The sequence below is a fragment of the Cyprinodon variegatus genome, unplaced genomic scaffold, assembly GCF_000732505.1.
Source record: "Cyprinodon variegatus isolate N-32 unplaced genomic scaffold, C_variegatus-1.0 Scaffold354, whole genome shotgun sequence".
Classification (NCBI taxonomy): domain Eukaryota; kingdom Metazoa; phylum Chordata; class Actinopteri; order Cyprinodontiformes; family Cyprinodontidae; genus Cyprinodon; species Cyprinodon variegatus.
In genome coordinates, this window is record NW_015150807.1 from 404,293 (window position 1) to 421,237 (window position 16,945).

The window sequence follows — 16,945 nt, forward strand, 5'->3', positions numbered from 1 at the left end:
CAAAGGGAGTCACGGCAAAAGTGAGGAGGAATAGCAGTCACCCCTCCCTCCCTTTTCCCCCCCAGCCCCTTGAGCAAATTATTAGGGAGGGTGCAGGGACTGTAAGTAGAACATGGAAAAGGGATAATCCCATAGCTGCCACACCTCCCTGGTAGGGAGACACAGGCATACACGCATGCAGCTCAAGCTAAAGTGAATTCATAAAAGAAGGAAGGGACAGGTTGAAGTTTATTCCACACGTGTAAATTAAAATCAACCCTCAGCTTGAAAAGCATCAACCTTAAGGGTTTTAGGTTGAAATTGGCTTGTTCCAGCTCTACTGGCCTGATGAAGAAAACAGAACTACCCTCCGTTACTAAAGGAGCAAGACTCCGTTAGCCATCAGCAGCATTGGTGAGAAAAGAAGCAGAGAAGCTAAGGAAAAGAAAACAATCTGAAAATTGTCTATTCAGGATTTAGATTTCACCAAAAACCAGGAATAAATGCGGAAATCAATGCTGCACTATGACTATTAGTATTGCTAAATAACGAGATGTTACCAACCCACACAAACCACCATCATAAAAATGACCCCAGTTTCCTCCCTGACCTTTCTGACCTTGATCACTAACATCTATATAAGGTGTTTAGTAAAAAAAAGCTTCAAGTTCCTGAAAGTGAACTAATTGATATTCTGCAGCTCTAGAGACAGTTTGACAAAGCCACCGCTTGAAAGGTTAGGGTTAGATTGCAGATTTGCAGTTCGCATTGGTATTGAATAACAGAAAACAGCTCTAGCTTTTAGGGTTTCCTTTAGGAACATAAAATAAAGTGTTTTCAAAACATTCATTGATATAAAATCTCATTGTTTTGCTCCATTACCCTGATAAGATCCAATTCAAGTCTTGCACAACACAATAGGCACACCCTGGAGAGTCTGTCTACCTCTGCAGATGCACGGAAGAGTTCAGTGATGATGCACAAGAGCAAAAAAGATGCACTGTAGGCAAATAGAGGGCTATAGAGGAAATATAATCCTCCTTAACCTGGTTTACATGCTTTTAAGTGTGTATATTGGAGCTTTGGTGAACTATTAAGGCGGATAGAATTAGCTATGTTCACATTTACCTTGGCTACATTGATTGCAATAATCTGTATTAACATAAAGTGTAAGGAAGGCTCTATTTTATGTAATTGCAAAAAGGAAAAATTTGCTCAGATACGCATCGGTGCATCAGAGCCACGTTTGGACAAGTTCCCTTACCGAGGCCGAGGACAGGGTGGTGCTCCACCAGCGTCCAGGCATTGTCGTCCACGCAGTGGCTCTTGTAGACCAGCAGCTGACACACATCTCTCGCTGTCATGTCTGCCGGGATCTCCACCACTTTGCCGGCACCATCCTCGCTCCAAACCTTCACAATCTGAAAACACACACAGATGAACGTAAGAGCAGTGGAGGTCTTGTTTTCCGCCACCAGGAGAGAAGAGAAAAAGGTGATGTGTGCGGAGTGTCCCGAGTTGGCTTCAACGAATTAAGATTATACGGAGAATATGAAAGAAAACCACATAAAAGGAAAACAGCAGTGTCTAAATTTACCTCCATGACCAGGTCCACCCTTAAAAAAGGTCTTGTTCACATGATTCTGTCACTCGAACATGAAAGGAGCTTTTAGAAAAAAAAACAGAGGGATGACGTCCAGGAAAGGCTGGCCTGCCCCTGCGCCTTTAGTTCAGCCCTTTTGTCCACAGCGCAGCCAAAAACTTAGTCCAACGAAACCCAGCGAGTACGCATCTGATCCCAGAAATCACACACACGCAAGGAACCAAACCATTCGGACACAAGACTGAGCCAAACACAGATTTATACAAAGTCCCACAGTCACACTTGGTCAGTGAAATAACCCGTTAGATTTATAGATGTTGCATTTTGTCATTAAAAATGTCACCGCTGGGAGCAGCAAACGGATCGGGTTTAACGCTGGAGAACCTCCCATTGTTGCGCCATTTTGAACCATTCCAGCCCAGTGCCCAAAGCGACATTTAAACCGGGTGTAATGTTGCCCTCATTTGAGTGCGGCGCTCCACTGATAACCCTCACCCCAGCAGCGCTAGACTGACAGCACAGGACTCCCTCTCTGAGGGAACCAGCGTCAGAAAGTGTCTGCAAACCAAAAAGACGACACCAAAACGCTCCAAAAACCATTTATAGGTGTGCATGCTTGTTTGTTCACTCTTGTGGAAGCAGAAATTGACACGTTTTCTGCACAGGAAGCCGCTGCTTTAGATGACATGAAGAGACAGAAGACTGGTGATGGCTATAAGGGGCTGGACGTGAGGAGGGAGGGGGCGGAAAATGAAGCCTGACAAAAGCTTAGCAAAGTTAAGAAGACGCAATATTTAAAACAAAATGCTTAAAACACACGAAAAAAAAACCACAAAACATCCCCAGCACCAGAAGACAGACACAAAGACTCAGTCTGAAACCCGAAACAACGTCACTGCACTTTTTCTGCCCTCTGCAAAGCCCGAAGCCTGCCTCCTCTCTTCCCACATGCCTCTCCACAAGCAAACACACAATAACGGTAAAGTTAACGGAAGATGCGTAGGTTTAGTTTAAGAAAACTTTTAAAAACACAAAATCAAGAAAAACGAAAACCAACACAGATCCATACGGTTGAAAACTGCCAACTGGTCGCTCACGTGAAAAACCCCGATGTAAGCCTCAGAACAGAAGATCGGAGAAGAAACGCACGCACACACACACACACACACACAGGTCCCTTACCTCCACAGCCTGTAAGAGGCAACAGTCTGGAGAACAGGATGGCATTTTCACACTGAGACACTCTCCAGTGACACGGAGGGACACAGAGGGAGGGAGGAGGAAGTCAGGGAGGGAGAGAGAGGAGACTGAGCGAGAAGGGGGAGAGAGAGAGAGAGGAAAGGAAGGACAGATTGGCGAGGCAAATGTTCGAGAGGTAACTGGGAAAAGGGGTGGGGAGGGGGGCAGGAAGTGGCAGAGGAAGGACGAAAGTAAAGGAGAGACGGAGGAGGCTGCTCCTCGTTCCAGTGCTGCATAAAAAGCTGAGCCGTGAGGAGGAGTATGAGCAGTCGCTCCTTTCCTCCTCCTCCTCATGGATTAACCCAGTGTGGGATTTGTAAACGGGGAGCTGCTACCTGTCACGTACTCTCTTATCTCAAGGTTTGTGTTTCATCCACCTGATCCCGCTGTCCAAAAACTGTCTCCGTCAGCTCCTTTTACTGATGGCGCCACGCCGTGTTTCTCCCCTCCTAAAACACGCCCACAACTCCTCAAACACACATGCAGACAAGCTCAAACTACTGAGCCAATCACGGGGCCGAGAGGCTCGTCCCTCATTCTCCTGCATCTTCTGACATTTTCTTCGAGCGGGCTCCGACTGTTCCGATTCCCGGCCCCTCCCCTCGCCTCCTATCTTCGTCCTCCTCCTCAGCTGCATGTGAAATACTGGGCTGAAGTGTTAGGGCCATAGCAACATGTGTAACTCACACCGACAGCTTCAACATCCACCAGAGAGAGAGAGAAAGAAAAAAAAAACCTAAATGATGTGGAGACAAATGGTTAATGTGCCACGCGTTTAGGGCTTTGCTGTGAGGGTCACGGAGGAGCAGAACGAGGGAAGGTTTAGCTGGAAAGAAGGGAAAGAAGAAGAGGAACGGAGAAAAAGAAAATATCTATTGAGGAATGTCAGTAATGCAATACTGAGTCATAATCAGGCTCATGTGTAGAGCCCAGGCCAACCCAGCTGGCCCCTAATACAGTATGCGTGAGAACTCAGATGCACACACACACACACACACACCAACACACACACACACACACACACGCACATTCTTGAAAGAGGAAGACAAAATGTAAACTATGAAGACCATCTGCAGCCGTTTTCTTTTTCCTTTTTCCACATTAGTGTTGGACTTTTCCTCCTGACTCACAGTGCAGCCCCCCTGAGGGGTCAGGGCTTCCTCTGACTGCATGGAGTCATGAGTGCACAGAGATTGCAGGAACATTAATGAAATGAACATCAGCAAGAGGCGATAACAAGCATGCTTAGAGGATCATGAGGAGCAAAAATCTGTCTCCTTTTTGCATTTGTTTTATTTGCATACCTCACTCGATTCTCCATTTTTACATGTTTTTTTTGTTAAGATGTTATTTCTTGGGTCAATTTGTGGTTAAATTTAAAGCAGAGTTAGGTCAGTTGGAAAGCCATTCTGGGCTGCACAGTGGGTAGCACTGCTGCCTTGCAGCAACAAGGTTCTGGGTTCCATTCCTGGCCCGGGGTCTTTTTGCATGTTCTCCTTGTTGATGCGTGGGTTCTCTCCGGGTACTCTGGCTTTCTGCCACAGTTCAAACCCATGCCTGTTAGGTTAATTGTCATCTCTAAGGCTACGTTCACACTGCAACCTGAAGTGACCCAAATCTGATTTTTTTTTTGGCCATTTGGACCTGGATCTGATCTTTTCATAACAGTCTGAACAACACAGATCCGATTTTTTCCAATGCGACCCAGGCCACTTGGCTATGTGGTCCTGAATCCGATACGAATCTGATCTTTTAAAAATGCGACCTGTGTCTTAAAGGCCAGATTCCTCCGACCTGAACGTCACTATTCTGCGTCTTACTACGCAGAAGCGGCAAGAAAAACAACAACCATGGCAGATGATGATGCAGAGAGCAGTATTTATGTTTAAAAATATTAAAAAGATTGAGTTTTTATGGTTGAAAAAGACCGCTAGATGCGCGCCGGCACTACACTTCTGTAAACGCTGGCCTGTGACGTCATCGCGTCCTCTACTGCGCATGCGGGACACTTGTGTTGTATGACTGCAGTTCACACAGGAGATCACATAAAGGTTTCATATCTGGAAATGTGAACAGCAACGCAAAAAAAAAATCAGATTTCACTAAAAAATCAGAATTGAGCATCAAGGCCTGCAGTGTGAACGTAGCCAAAGTCTCCTTAGGTGTGAGTGTGTGTGTAGATGGTTCTTTGTCCTGTTTTTAGAGATGGGAAATGTGGAGTCAACAAGTCATCTCCATGTCATGTATTTAATCTACCCAACCACTGAAGTAGGTGAGTCAAATCTTCACCGTGAATCAACCTGTGCAGATTGGACTCACCTGGTTAATTGGCTGGGTAGATTAAATACATGACATGGAGATGACTTGTTGACTCCACATTTCCCATCTCTGCCTGTTTGTCTCCGTGTTGCCCTGCGATAGACTGGCGACCTGTCCAGGATGTTCCCCGCCTCTCGCCTCGAGACAGATGGAGATAGGCACCAGCACCCTTTGCGACCCCAGCTGGGATAAAGTGTGATGGAAAATAGATAGATGGATGGAGAAACCCATTCCATTTTCGTCTAAAAAGGGAAGGAGAGTATCAGGACCTGACAGAATCTTCAAGCAGGACAACAACAATATCAATAAAGAAAGATGCAATCAGACCCATGGTAGCTTTGGAGGAGCTGTAGTGACATACATTTCAGGAGAGAGTTTTACTACACTAGCTTGTGTAAGACCCATTGTACACATCTGGCCTTTAAGGAACACTGACAAAAGAAAAGTAATTAAACCAATAACCACAACAAAAACAACATATATATTTTCTTTTTCCCAAAATTAGGGATTTGGACTTCGTTGCTGAATTGAATTGAAATGTTCAAAATTCTCTCCATAATTGGTTATCAATACTTGATAACCAATTATGGAGAGAAATTTGAATGGAAGAAAATCTAAATAAAATACATTTCTAAATTGGCACTTTTAAAATATCTCCATTAAAACAAACGTTTTAAGAGTAATGCAAAAATACTGCATGCAAAAGTTTAACCAATATTTATGCAGTTTTCCATTTTTTCAAATTTGAGTTTACAAATTTAACTTTTTCATTTTTTGAAGGGGAGACTGATTTTACTAGTTGGGCTTTTTCTCCCTAAATCCGGTTTTACAGATCTCTCCTCTTAAAAATAGGATTTGAAAGGAATGCAACTCATAAAAATCAAGTCAACCAAAATTTTTAAATAATTAAATTTGGAAAAAAAAAAGACAATACAAAATCTGAAACATTTAAAAAAGGTATCAGTATTAGGCCATAAATGCAGTTTTTATTCCTTTATCCCAATGTATGGGAACCTGAAAAGGACATTTTCCGGAGTCTAAAACATAATACTGTAACGGAAACAGTGTTATATTATTGTTTTGGTTTTTTTTTTTCGTCTTTGGGTTTAGTGAGAGGAGGGGAAGACATTTTCTGTCTTTTTGATAGGATGCGGTTTTTGGATTCCATTACCTCCCTCAATTCCCCTGGTTGCATGTAAAGGATGCCCTAAACATCATAAAAAATGCTCTGTCAGGACTGCAGCTATTGTTTTTTTAGTCCTCCAATACTCAACTAATCAAAAAAAATTTTATGCTCTCAGTAAATCAAAATATCTAGATATAAAACTTTTCAACACTTAAATGTATTTATTGCTCTTATTTTTAAATAAAGTCTTTCATACATTCTACTGTCAAAAGTATTCAATCACCTACTTTGGCTCACATATGAACTCAAAAGTGCAGTTAAATTTGATAATGATAGAAATAAGGTTATATTTACCAACCATCTGTTCTCATAGAAGTTTTTGGGCTTAAATAGAATTCCATCACTGGGTGTAATGAGCTAACATAAACAGACGTGGTGCCACCTATAGGCAATACCAAATAACAATCAGAAAAAATAGATTGTGATTTCTTATCTAGTACAACTTTCCTGCAATGCCTTGCAGTAAAGTTATAGCTTGGAGTGGTCAAAGAATAAATACCGGCGTACACTGTGTGATTTTCGGGCCGATTTTCCAGTCGCGCTAAAATCTTTCGATGGGGCCGACTTTTATCCTGATCGTGTGTCGTGTAGTGTACAGGGGGTTACGAGAGGTGATCAGCCTCTCACGGTCACCTCTCGATCAGGAATCGTGAGGTCAGGATTCCCGACCGTCGTGGGAAAATCACTCAGGGCACGTGTGCAATGAAGGATTCTTCTTTTTATTCTTCCTCTCAGCAGAGCAGCATGGCAGCCATACAATCGGTGAAATGCAGTTTTCTCTGTAAAATTGACAGACCGTCGTAGCTACCTTTGTTCAGCCATGTCTCTGTCCAAATATGTCACCGCCTTTTCTTTTTAGGGCTTTCAGCACAAAAATGCGCAAATTCCCAAGGCAGCGCGTTTCACTAAAGTGCTCAATATTCCTCTTCTATTCATTTGGCTTCTGGATAGACGTGTAGAGCAGCTCCATCTCACTGTGGAGCTGAGTCCAACGTGGTTTTTAGTCGTACAGTGTGAGCAGGTAGGTCGCACCAGAGCGTCGGGCCGAACATAAATCGTGAGCATTAGCTGCGTGCAACAATTGAAAAAAAATCACACAGTGTACGCCCGGCTTAAATGATATTAATTAAATAAACCGATCTACATCAACTTTACGTTCTGTCAATCTGCCCAGAGCCTCCCATCAGATCACCAAAGAAAAAGAAAATTCCTGTTCCTAATGAAAGCAAACAATGACACAGCATCAAGGACCAATCAATCAACCTATCAATCTATTAATAAAAATGTTCTTACTTAGATTTTAGAAATTAAGAATAACATTGCTATCACTAGTATTAATGTAGTATTAATGACGTTTACTCACACATCCATCACTCTGCAGCCACATTTGAAGACGCGTGCAGCTTTAGCTCCCATGTGCGGGAAAACCAATGTTCATGCTGTATTCAGAGCATTGTTTAACTCTTATCCCTTTTGAAATAAAATATATTTTCTTTGTTGTTTTTTTCCCCACACAGGATCTTTTCACACTGGACTTTTATTCATTATTTCCACACTGCAATAGGATTCTAACTGGTTTAGCTGCAGTAGGCCATTTCCTGCTTACCCCCGCTGCACATGGACAGCATTGTACTTCTTTTGTTTCTATAAATATACGCAAAAGGCTTTAGTTACTGAGAAATCAAGCAAAAACAAAGCATAAAAAAAAACAATTAGTAGCAGCAGGATGGGGAAATCGTTTAGAAATGTTGTGTTTGCAATCTGAGTGAGTTACTGGCATAGTAATAAAAAATGCTAGTGACTATGCACCTTTAAAATACATCCTATTATAATTTAGTGGGGTTTAATATTAGGTTGGTCCACACTTATATATATATATATATATATATGAAGTGGGAAGGCTGTCCAAAAGGTTAAGGAGGGATCTATAGGGATCTCTGAGCATTCTTTCACAATCACATTTGTGAGGTCATGTTCTGATGTTGGGCGAAAAGCCCTGGATCTTAGTCACTAATTTAGCCCAAAGAGGTTCATGGGTCGAAGTCAGAGCTCTGTCCAGACTCATCAGGCTCATCCACATTACTGTAGGTTTCCTTAAGGAGCTAAAAGGCTTCAGCAACTTTAAACATCTGGTCATGGTTACTATAAACTACAATGGCAAGAAGTAGATGAAATGTAAAATGGTCTCTTGTCCATTTGAAAAATTTGAGACATGACCTCAAAACTAAAGCAAAAAAATATAAAAATAGATAAATAATTATATATATATATATAACAGCAAAAAAGTGGTTTATTTATAGATATTAACTCTCTCTTCTCTTGATTCCCCTTCACAATAAAGGTCTACTTTTTGACTTATCATATCTGATTGTAGCAAACCAAATTAAATATTCACATCCCTTTATCTTGATCATGTTTAAATCTAACCTACCTTGCCTTGTTTCCCCCTTATTCTGCTTCCCCTCCCCCCACTTTAACAGCAAAGGGTGAGGGGTGAAATTGTAACTGGGTTCATGGTCTCCTATGCTGCTTACATCTCACACAAACACAAATGCTGTCAGCAGCACATTTGAGTGGCAACATATTGGATGGAGGGGTCACCAGCGGACACCTGCACATGCCTAACCAAACACGCATACCCACACATGCATCAATAGGGTCAGAGGTCAAACACAGTAATCTGCACCTGGGTCAAAACCACTTGCCCAAGAGGTTTATTAGCACCTAAACCTCTTTCTCTTTCCTTCACACACACACTTACACAAGCACAGGCGTATGCACAATTGATCTGGTTGTTTTAAGCCAGAGCCAGGCTCTTCTCCAGTAACATGAGCTGCAGGGTGAAAAAGCCTTCTTCGCTCAGTGAGTGACTCTGCACACAGTCTGCTTTCTCATGTATAAACACTGAAAGCAGCCAACAGATAACCTCTCCAATGGCTTTGGATCAACATAACTTAGAAAAGCAGTGCTGCAAGCAACAGCTGCAAGACGCTACTGAAGTTCAAACTGTTAGTTATTGTTTTTTATACCTCAAAGCCAATAAAATATATAGATCTATAATAAAGGTCAAATTAACATATTTGAAGCCCCTCTCCCCTCCTTTCCTGCCCTTCTTGCAAGTTTCTTCAAAATGCAGTCATGTGATCTTATGCTGCTGAAGCTCCGATAGTTAAAGGGGACTGGCTCTTTCCTTTTAAGCTAATAATTATAGGATCTTTGTCATTTTCTACTGAATAAACAACACTCACTGCAGTTTCCTTCTCAGCCTTCTAAAAACGTAGCATCCAAATTTTAACCCATTACAAGAGCAAACATGGGAGAATTATATTGGGAGATTATGCAAATCAGAAATGAGATTATGCATTTGAAGAAATTTCAAAATGAAGATTTTGCTGGCATTTGTATCTAGCTTATTTTTACTTTAACACCATGTGGCATCAGGAACATTACGCCAATATGGAAATGCAAGGCAGTGTAAACAGAGTTCCAATGCAGAATAGTTTTAATGGTAACATAGTGAAGCCTAACCCTATCTGAGGCATTCAGCCGGATCAGCCTAAATCACATTGTAGGCTTTTTCCCCTACATCAAATCAGTAAAGTTAGCTCAAGGCAATAATAAAAAATAAAAACTCACATTTTCCACTTACATAGGAAAATTAAAAGGGAAACAAAATCCCACTGAGTTTTGCTTTTACAAAAGCAGGTAAGTAAATATACATAGAAGATAAGGTGGAAATCTGAAGCATGTTTTATCACGTGTATAATCAGGTTGTTTATGATACTTGTAGGCCATGGCTGCAAAGTGCCTTAGATGCAGTTTATTACGACGTGTTTGTAATTAATGAAACAAAGCAAACTTTTTCCAGGCTGAACATAAATATACAATGTAATGCCAAAAAAGAGGGAATATTTGTTTGAGTTTTTTGGTCCACCCTCAAAACACTAACCTCCAGCATTCTCTTTCATTGACTGACAGATGGCGTAACTTCAATTAATACAAATGTCATTGGAGAATATGCACAGGTAGTTCATTTAAAAAAAAACTGATGAGGATTCATTAGCAATGGTGATCAAACAGCATAATACAGAGCCAGCAGACAGGTTATAAGGTGTTTCAGGTTATGCAACAACATCTCAAGTTATGAACACTTTTTGGTGAGAGCAGAGATGTTCTGAGGTCATTTAGTCCAGTATCCATGTTAAATATTTTGCTCTAAGGTTGAGTAAAATCTCAAGTTTATAATGTATAAAAGATTCCCTAATTGAATCCAGTGCAGGTCCAACCCGCATCTCTGCAAGGATTTCTACACTGTTGGTTCTTAGATCCAACCGTTGCATTTTCGAATTCTCCCGAGTGGTGTCCCAAATAGCACTAAATTGGTGACTTAGAAATGACACTGTCAAAGGAACACTATGGACAGAGGAAACATGCAAGAGGAGTAGAGTTTTGTGTCGGAGGTCGTGGATGAGTCTCCTCCATCATACATTTTTTATTTAGATGAGGAAAGTGGGGACGAAGATGTTGTGGAAGAGGACGCCAGGGCGGCAGAAGCTTGGTTTGGTGTAGAAGGCTTACAGCCGTCCATGTTTGAGCCCTTGCCTCGCAACGCTGCCAGTTCTGTTAGCTCTACGCCTGCTGAAGACACAGACGTCCATCCCAATAAACACAGGGACGGAACTCAATGGGAAAGGAAATTATTCTTATTTCAACCGTTGCGTATATTAGCTACAACATATGAATCAAGATGCTATGACGAAAAAAAATTTAATGGACAGATGACCGTTGATATATGATTGGCCGAATTTAGGTGTCTAGGCTGACGTATAACTAACTGGGCTTTGAAAAACGAAAAAGGAACTGATTTTAAGACAGGATTTTTTTCCTCAATTTTGGGACAATATAGTCTGATAAAGAATATATTTATATACATGTTTAAGCCAGAATGATTTGACATTTAAATATGACTTCCTTATGACTTTAAATCTATTTAATTAAATACATTTCATAAGAAATCATTTCATATTTTAACATTTAATATTTTTTAAATCCTTTCTTATATTGTTTTAAATAACATTATTTAAATGTATTAGTTAAACTGAAAGAAATGTTTAAAAAGCCAGTGATAAATCACAGAGATTGAAGGCTTTTATGTTGAATTTTAAAATGAATTAAAGTGTTTTTTTTCTTATTTTTTTCTCTTTTCAGTTATCACCTTTTTATTTCTAATTTTATATCATACCTCCTTTACTAAATAGTCTGGATGGTTTTATTCTTCCTCTGAGATGGAGATTTTTTATTTTTTTTTTTTTTTTATCATATTGAGTAATTGTTCTGTAAAATCCACTATTAAATCATTTGTTCAAGTTTAAAAGGTAAAGACGCTCTAAGCTTAGGTAGGACAGCGCAACATAATGAACAAGGCAGAATGAAGAAAGTAACTAAAGGAATAATAAACCAAGTAAATAAACCAGAGATGCTTGTATTTTGATATTTACATCAGGAAGTATGCATGTAATGATCCAGTTATCCTAACATTAAGAAATGGAGAAAATGTTTATTTTGTTCTGAAATGATCCAAAGTCTAAAGGAGAGTCATAAGATTTCCTGTTTGGAGCTTGACATCAGTCACGTAGAGGACATAAACAAACGTGGAAAAAGGTGAATGAGACGCAGGCTGAACTTTTGGCCTACAAACACAAATTGTCTTACGCAGCAGAATATAATCACAGCATCATCCAGAACACCACGCGTTTCACTGTGGGGTTAGTTAGAAAGGCCGCGCATCTCCAAACATTTGAAGAAATAAACTGTCAGGTAATAAAACTGTGGCGTCATGTTGTGGCCTTCAGAGAAAGTTAAAACGCCGAATAATCATGACAGCTGAACGCTTTCTGATTAGAATAGATAGAATACGAAATCCCTTTATTGTCCCACAATAGGGAAATTCTGCTGTTTACAGCAGCAAAAGATGGTCACAGAAAACGGTCACACAAATACTGACCTTAGAAAAATGTATAAGAATAAAATAACAGTGAAGAGTTAAAAGATAAACACTAAAATACTGTACTGTAAACTGTTTTAACAATATAACAACTGTGCACCTCGAGAATAAATAACCCATATCCAGCTATGGACATTTTTACAGTAATGGATATTTGAAAATAGCAGCAACATCAGAGATGTACAAAATGAAAGCAGCACCTTATTTAACTGTCTAAGATAGAAACTGTGCAAAATTAGCATGAATGTAAAAACTTTGTGAGGTTGTATATGATTGGATGAATTTTTTTTTTTTTAACTTATCACAGTTCTGTTTGCTTTAAAACAAATAAATGCAATAAGCTGCAGGTCTGCAGAGCTAATTATAAAAAAAAAATTACAAATAAGTTGTTTTTTAACCTCTTGAAGTCAGATAAAACAGATGGAGTATGTCTGCCTGGCCATCAGCCTTCACTGCTCCAAAACTTCACAGATTCACAGTTACATGTGACGTTTTCAGTGCTAGTGGGCTATTAGAGCTTTAAAAAAAACTTTACTTCAGAAAACAACAAACTCTCTATGGGAAAGATGTTCCTTTCATCCTATTCAACCTCCCTGTTTGATCCAAGTCTGGTTAGGACTTTCCATAACGTTGCCATACAGCACAGGTTCTGGAACAAGATCCAAAAGTTCAAGATCATGCAATTTTAAAATATCAAAATAATTCTTGACAAAAGTAAATTCTGTCTGAGAAGTGCTGAGTTTATGGGACTTTGTCAGGCAACTTAAATATAAGCTATAGTGACCTTCAGAGGTACTTGTTTAAGCTCTCTAACTTTTAGCCACTAGAGGCGTTAGACCTTTAAAGTCCATGTTTAGTGCTCCTGAGGGCCGCTGGCTACACTGCATTTTCACATTACATAGTCTCCATCTGCGTTTTGGAATCTGATAGCGGACCATTTTGGACGAGCAGATTGAAAAGTCATGGAGTTATTCGTAAAAAACAAGGCAACATTCCTTTGTCGAGATTAAATCCTACATCAAAGAGCCATAAATATGTCTGATCAGGTAAAAAAAAAATAAAATAGCTTAGTTAGCTCATGTTTAAAGGAATACCTCCACAATCAATCGACTTATTTTTGCTAGAAAACAGCATAAATAGATAATGCTGTCTACATCTGGCATTATTATTGCAATTTACTGCACATTTGTGTCTCAAACTGTCTGATGCATTCTTCTGGTTAAAAAGGGCTTAATGCATCAGATTTTTCCTTATTGGCTTGGCTTGGGATGTAACCTCCCTGAGGGAGAACATCAGCAGATAAATTATCTCTGCTGACATGACATCCCTACTTAGGGACAGACAATTAATTAAATTTAATTTTCTTTATTAATAATTAATGTGTTTCCTCATCATAAAAAATAGTAAATACATTAAAATTGGATAAAAGCAAGTCTGTATCATTTCTCTTGTCTGGTATGATGAGTTAACTTTTTTTTTTTATCCGTCACCTAAAAGCTATTAGGAGGAAAAAAAACTTTAGGTTTGAAGAGGAGAATAAAAAAAAATAGAAATTCAGTTAAAACTGATCACAAAAAAGGCATGTAGTGAGTTTGGTGTCAATAGGTCACAAAAAATTAAATGAAGTCATTTTTGTTTATCAAGTGTGCTGATTCGGGTACTTAATAGACGGTTCCCATGGGAACCAGAGGTGAGGCGGAAGCAACCAGTGGTTCAAACCAGTAAGGATCAGGGCTGCTGGCCTCCTCCACAAAGACTTTCCTCTCTCCCCCCCTTCCAATGTACCTTCTGGTTATGCCTACCAGGAGGAATTCATTTATCTAACATATATTTGGGCACAACTACAGCTCTGGAGCAACTTAAGTTGTTCTATATGAGGAGCTCAGACTGCAGTAAAGTGGCATTATTGATCACATGACCCATTCAGTGACAAATCCGACCCTCTCATTTTACATATGCTAGCTTTTCAGTAGACCAGAAAACACAGAGCATCGATATGTGCCAAGTTCTGCATATTGACCTGAAAAATCTTTTAAAATTTCCCGAATAAATCCAATAGATGGCTCACAAGTTACGCATTTGCTTTAATATTCTGTGTTCAACTCTGCTGCCTTGACTGGTTTGCATAAAATAACCAGATTACATTAGCCCTCGAGGCCTCAGCCACTTCTAATTGTTCGATGTAAAAGTTGGTCTTCATGCATCGATGTAGAACCTTGTTCTAACAATCCTCAGAAAACACCAAGTTGCAACATCACTATACTGCAAAACATTTAGTTTTTTGGTAAAACACTTCAAAGTTTCAGGAAATCTTTATTAAACCCACAAACACCGGCAGGAATAATTACTCAGACCTACATTTCAATCTGAACTAAATCCTTTTACAGTCAGATTAAATCTCATTAACAGGTAATGATAGAAATCATTTGTGGTAGATTATAAAGTGAACTAATGGCTGTCAAACGGTTCGGTCTGATTGTTCTGCCACTTCAAGCTTACCGGTCTGAGGGGTTTTTCTTTGAAATGCACCTCGTCTGATTGCAGCGGGTCAGCAGACTATTGCGTGCAGAAATACATAAGCTGACCCCGAATCAAAGGGGAGGTAGGAGTCCTTAAAGAGACCAAGTCTTAAGAGCTTTATCCTTATCAATATAGAAGATTAATCAGCACTTAGGCATATTTATTTCAAGGCGGCTAATAAATAAATAATACCATAAAAACCCTTCCAAAGAGAAATATAACATTAAGCAAAGACCACACAGTTGGTTGTTGATTAAAGCAAAGAGCTTACAAATGTTGAGGTAATTTACTTAATCATCCCACTGGTCTGATGTCAGCAAAACTGCAGCATTTGGAAAAAATGAAAAAAAAAAATAAATACCAGAAAATCAAGTCAATGCATTTCAAAGGTTTGGCGCCGATTCATCTCGAGTTCCTCTGTGTTTTAAAACCCGACCTCGATGCATTTAGTTGTTTCTTCTTTGGTAAACATCCGATGAAATCAGCAGACATGAAAACAGTCGCAGGAACCTGGAAACCAACCTACCAAGAAGGCTTTGGAGTCAAACAAATGATAACTTAAATCCAAAAAATTTCCAAAGTAAACAAGTCCCTAAAATAAAGCATATCTGAAGTGGAGTATGAGAAACACAACTTTTTCAGGCCTTGAACAAAAACAAGCAGTAAACCAACCATGAATTGCTGGGGAATCCATCCATCCATCCATTTTCTGACATGCTTAAACCCAAGTAGGGTCACAAGGGGTGCTGGTGCCTATCTATGGTCTATAAGCGAGAGTCAGGGTACACCCCAGACAGGTCGCCAGTTCATCACAGGGTAACACAGAAACAAACAGGACAAACAACCATTCACACACACACTCACACCTAAGGTGGATTTAGATATGAGCATTTTAGTCTCATTTTGGACTGTGGGAGGAAGCCGGAGTACACGGAGAGAACCCACGCATACTCAGGGAGAACATGCAAACTTCATGCAAATAGACCCTGGGTCAGAAATCGAACCTGCAGACTTCTTGTTGCCTGGCGGCAGTGCTACCCACTGCCCACTGAGCAGCCTGCTGCGGAATCATCTATCCCAAAAAGAAGCACAAGTCTTCCTTCATCCAAAATAATAATAATTTAAAAAAATGCAGTCAAGTTATCTTCTCTCTGTAAAAATGGAGTAATGGTCCACAATTGAATGTAGAGCGACCCCAAATGTTTCACAATAAGGCAAAAGAGGTCATCGGCTTAATAGCAAAACAGGTCTCCCATTCATAATTAGCATGACAGAACTCATAATTCAGACTAATGAATGCAGCCTTAAACACACACTGTTGGACAGGTAGTATTTCCTCTGACGATGTTCATTATTAAACTTTGTAATTGCTTAAAGCGACAGTGAAATTAGCAGACCACCATCCCTCGAAGCCTACAGCTTCTACAAAGACCAAAACAGCCCTGCAAATCCAATATAACACCTTAAACTTTTTTTCTATTTTCCCCCCATTACACCCAAAACAGGAATATTAATTATTGGGTTTTTACAAGATGAGGAGCAAATTACAGAGAATAGAAATCTTAAAGGCAAGGAATGTTTTTAGATCAGCTTCTTTAATATTCAGAAATAAAACCAGGGTCATTAATATTTACTGTAAAAGTTTGCACTGGATTTTTTTTTAAAGCGAAAAAGTTAAATCATGCAACTTTCACCTTTCACTTCACAAAAACTGAACATCTTTGTGCTGGTTTATGACATGAAATCCGGGTAAAATACATCAGAGTTATTGGTTTTAATGGGAGAAAATGTGAAAATGCACAAAGCCAAAGAATACATCTGCAAAGGGCCACCTTTCCTCTAATTACTGTCAGATTTTAAAAGCTGTAATTATATGAAACGAACCACAGAGCAAATAATGAACATCCAAGACCATCCATCCCTACGGACGTGAGATGTCAGGGTCAGCTGCAGAGCAGAAATCTGGATGAATTTCAGTGTCTTGCTCAAGGCTACTTCAGAAGGCTTGGTGATACACATGGCTTTAATCCAGATCATTTGCTTGAGACTAAATGTATATTTATCTACTGGGTCCAACCCTCTGACCCTGATGTTC

General features: G+C 39.8%; 1 protein-coding gene across 5 annotated transcripts in view; it reads right to left on the reverse strand.

Moving 5' to 3' along the window:
- LOC107091852 (growth factor receptor-bound protein 10-like) overlaps positions 1-16,945 on the reverse strand; it is a 79,055-nt gene that overhangs the window by 28,664 nt on the left and 33,446 nt on the right. For 3 of the 5 annotated variants that reach the window (XM_015386023.1, XM_015386020.1, XM_015386022.1), the window contains exon 6: positions 1,244-1,400. In XM_015386023.1, coding sequence (XP_015241509.1) covers positions 1,244-1,400 — 157 coding nt within the window. Of the gene's footprint in view, positions 1-1,243; positions 1,401-1,576; positions 2,694-2,764; positions 2,957-16,945 lie in introns of those variants that run through there. The other 2 variants (XM_015386024.1, XM_015386025.1) reach the window with 2 other exon arrangements.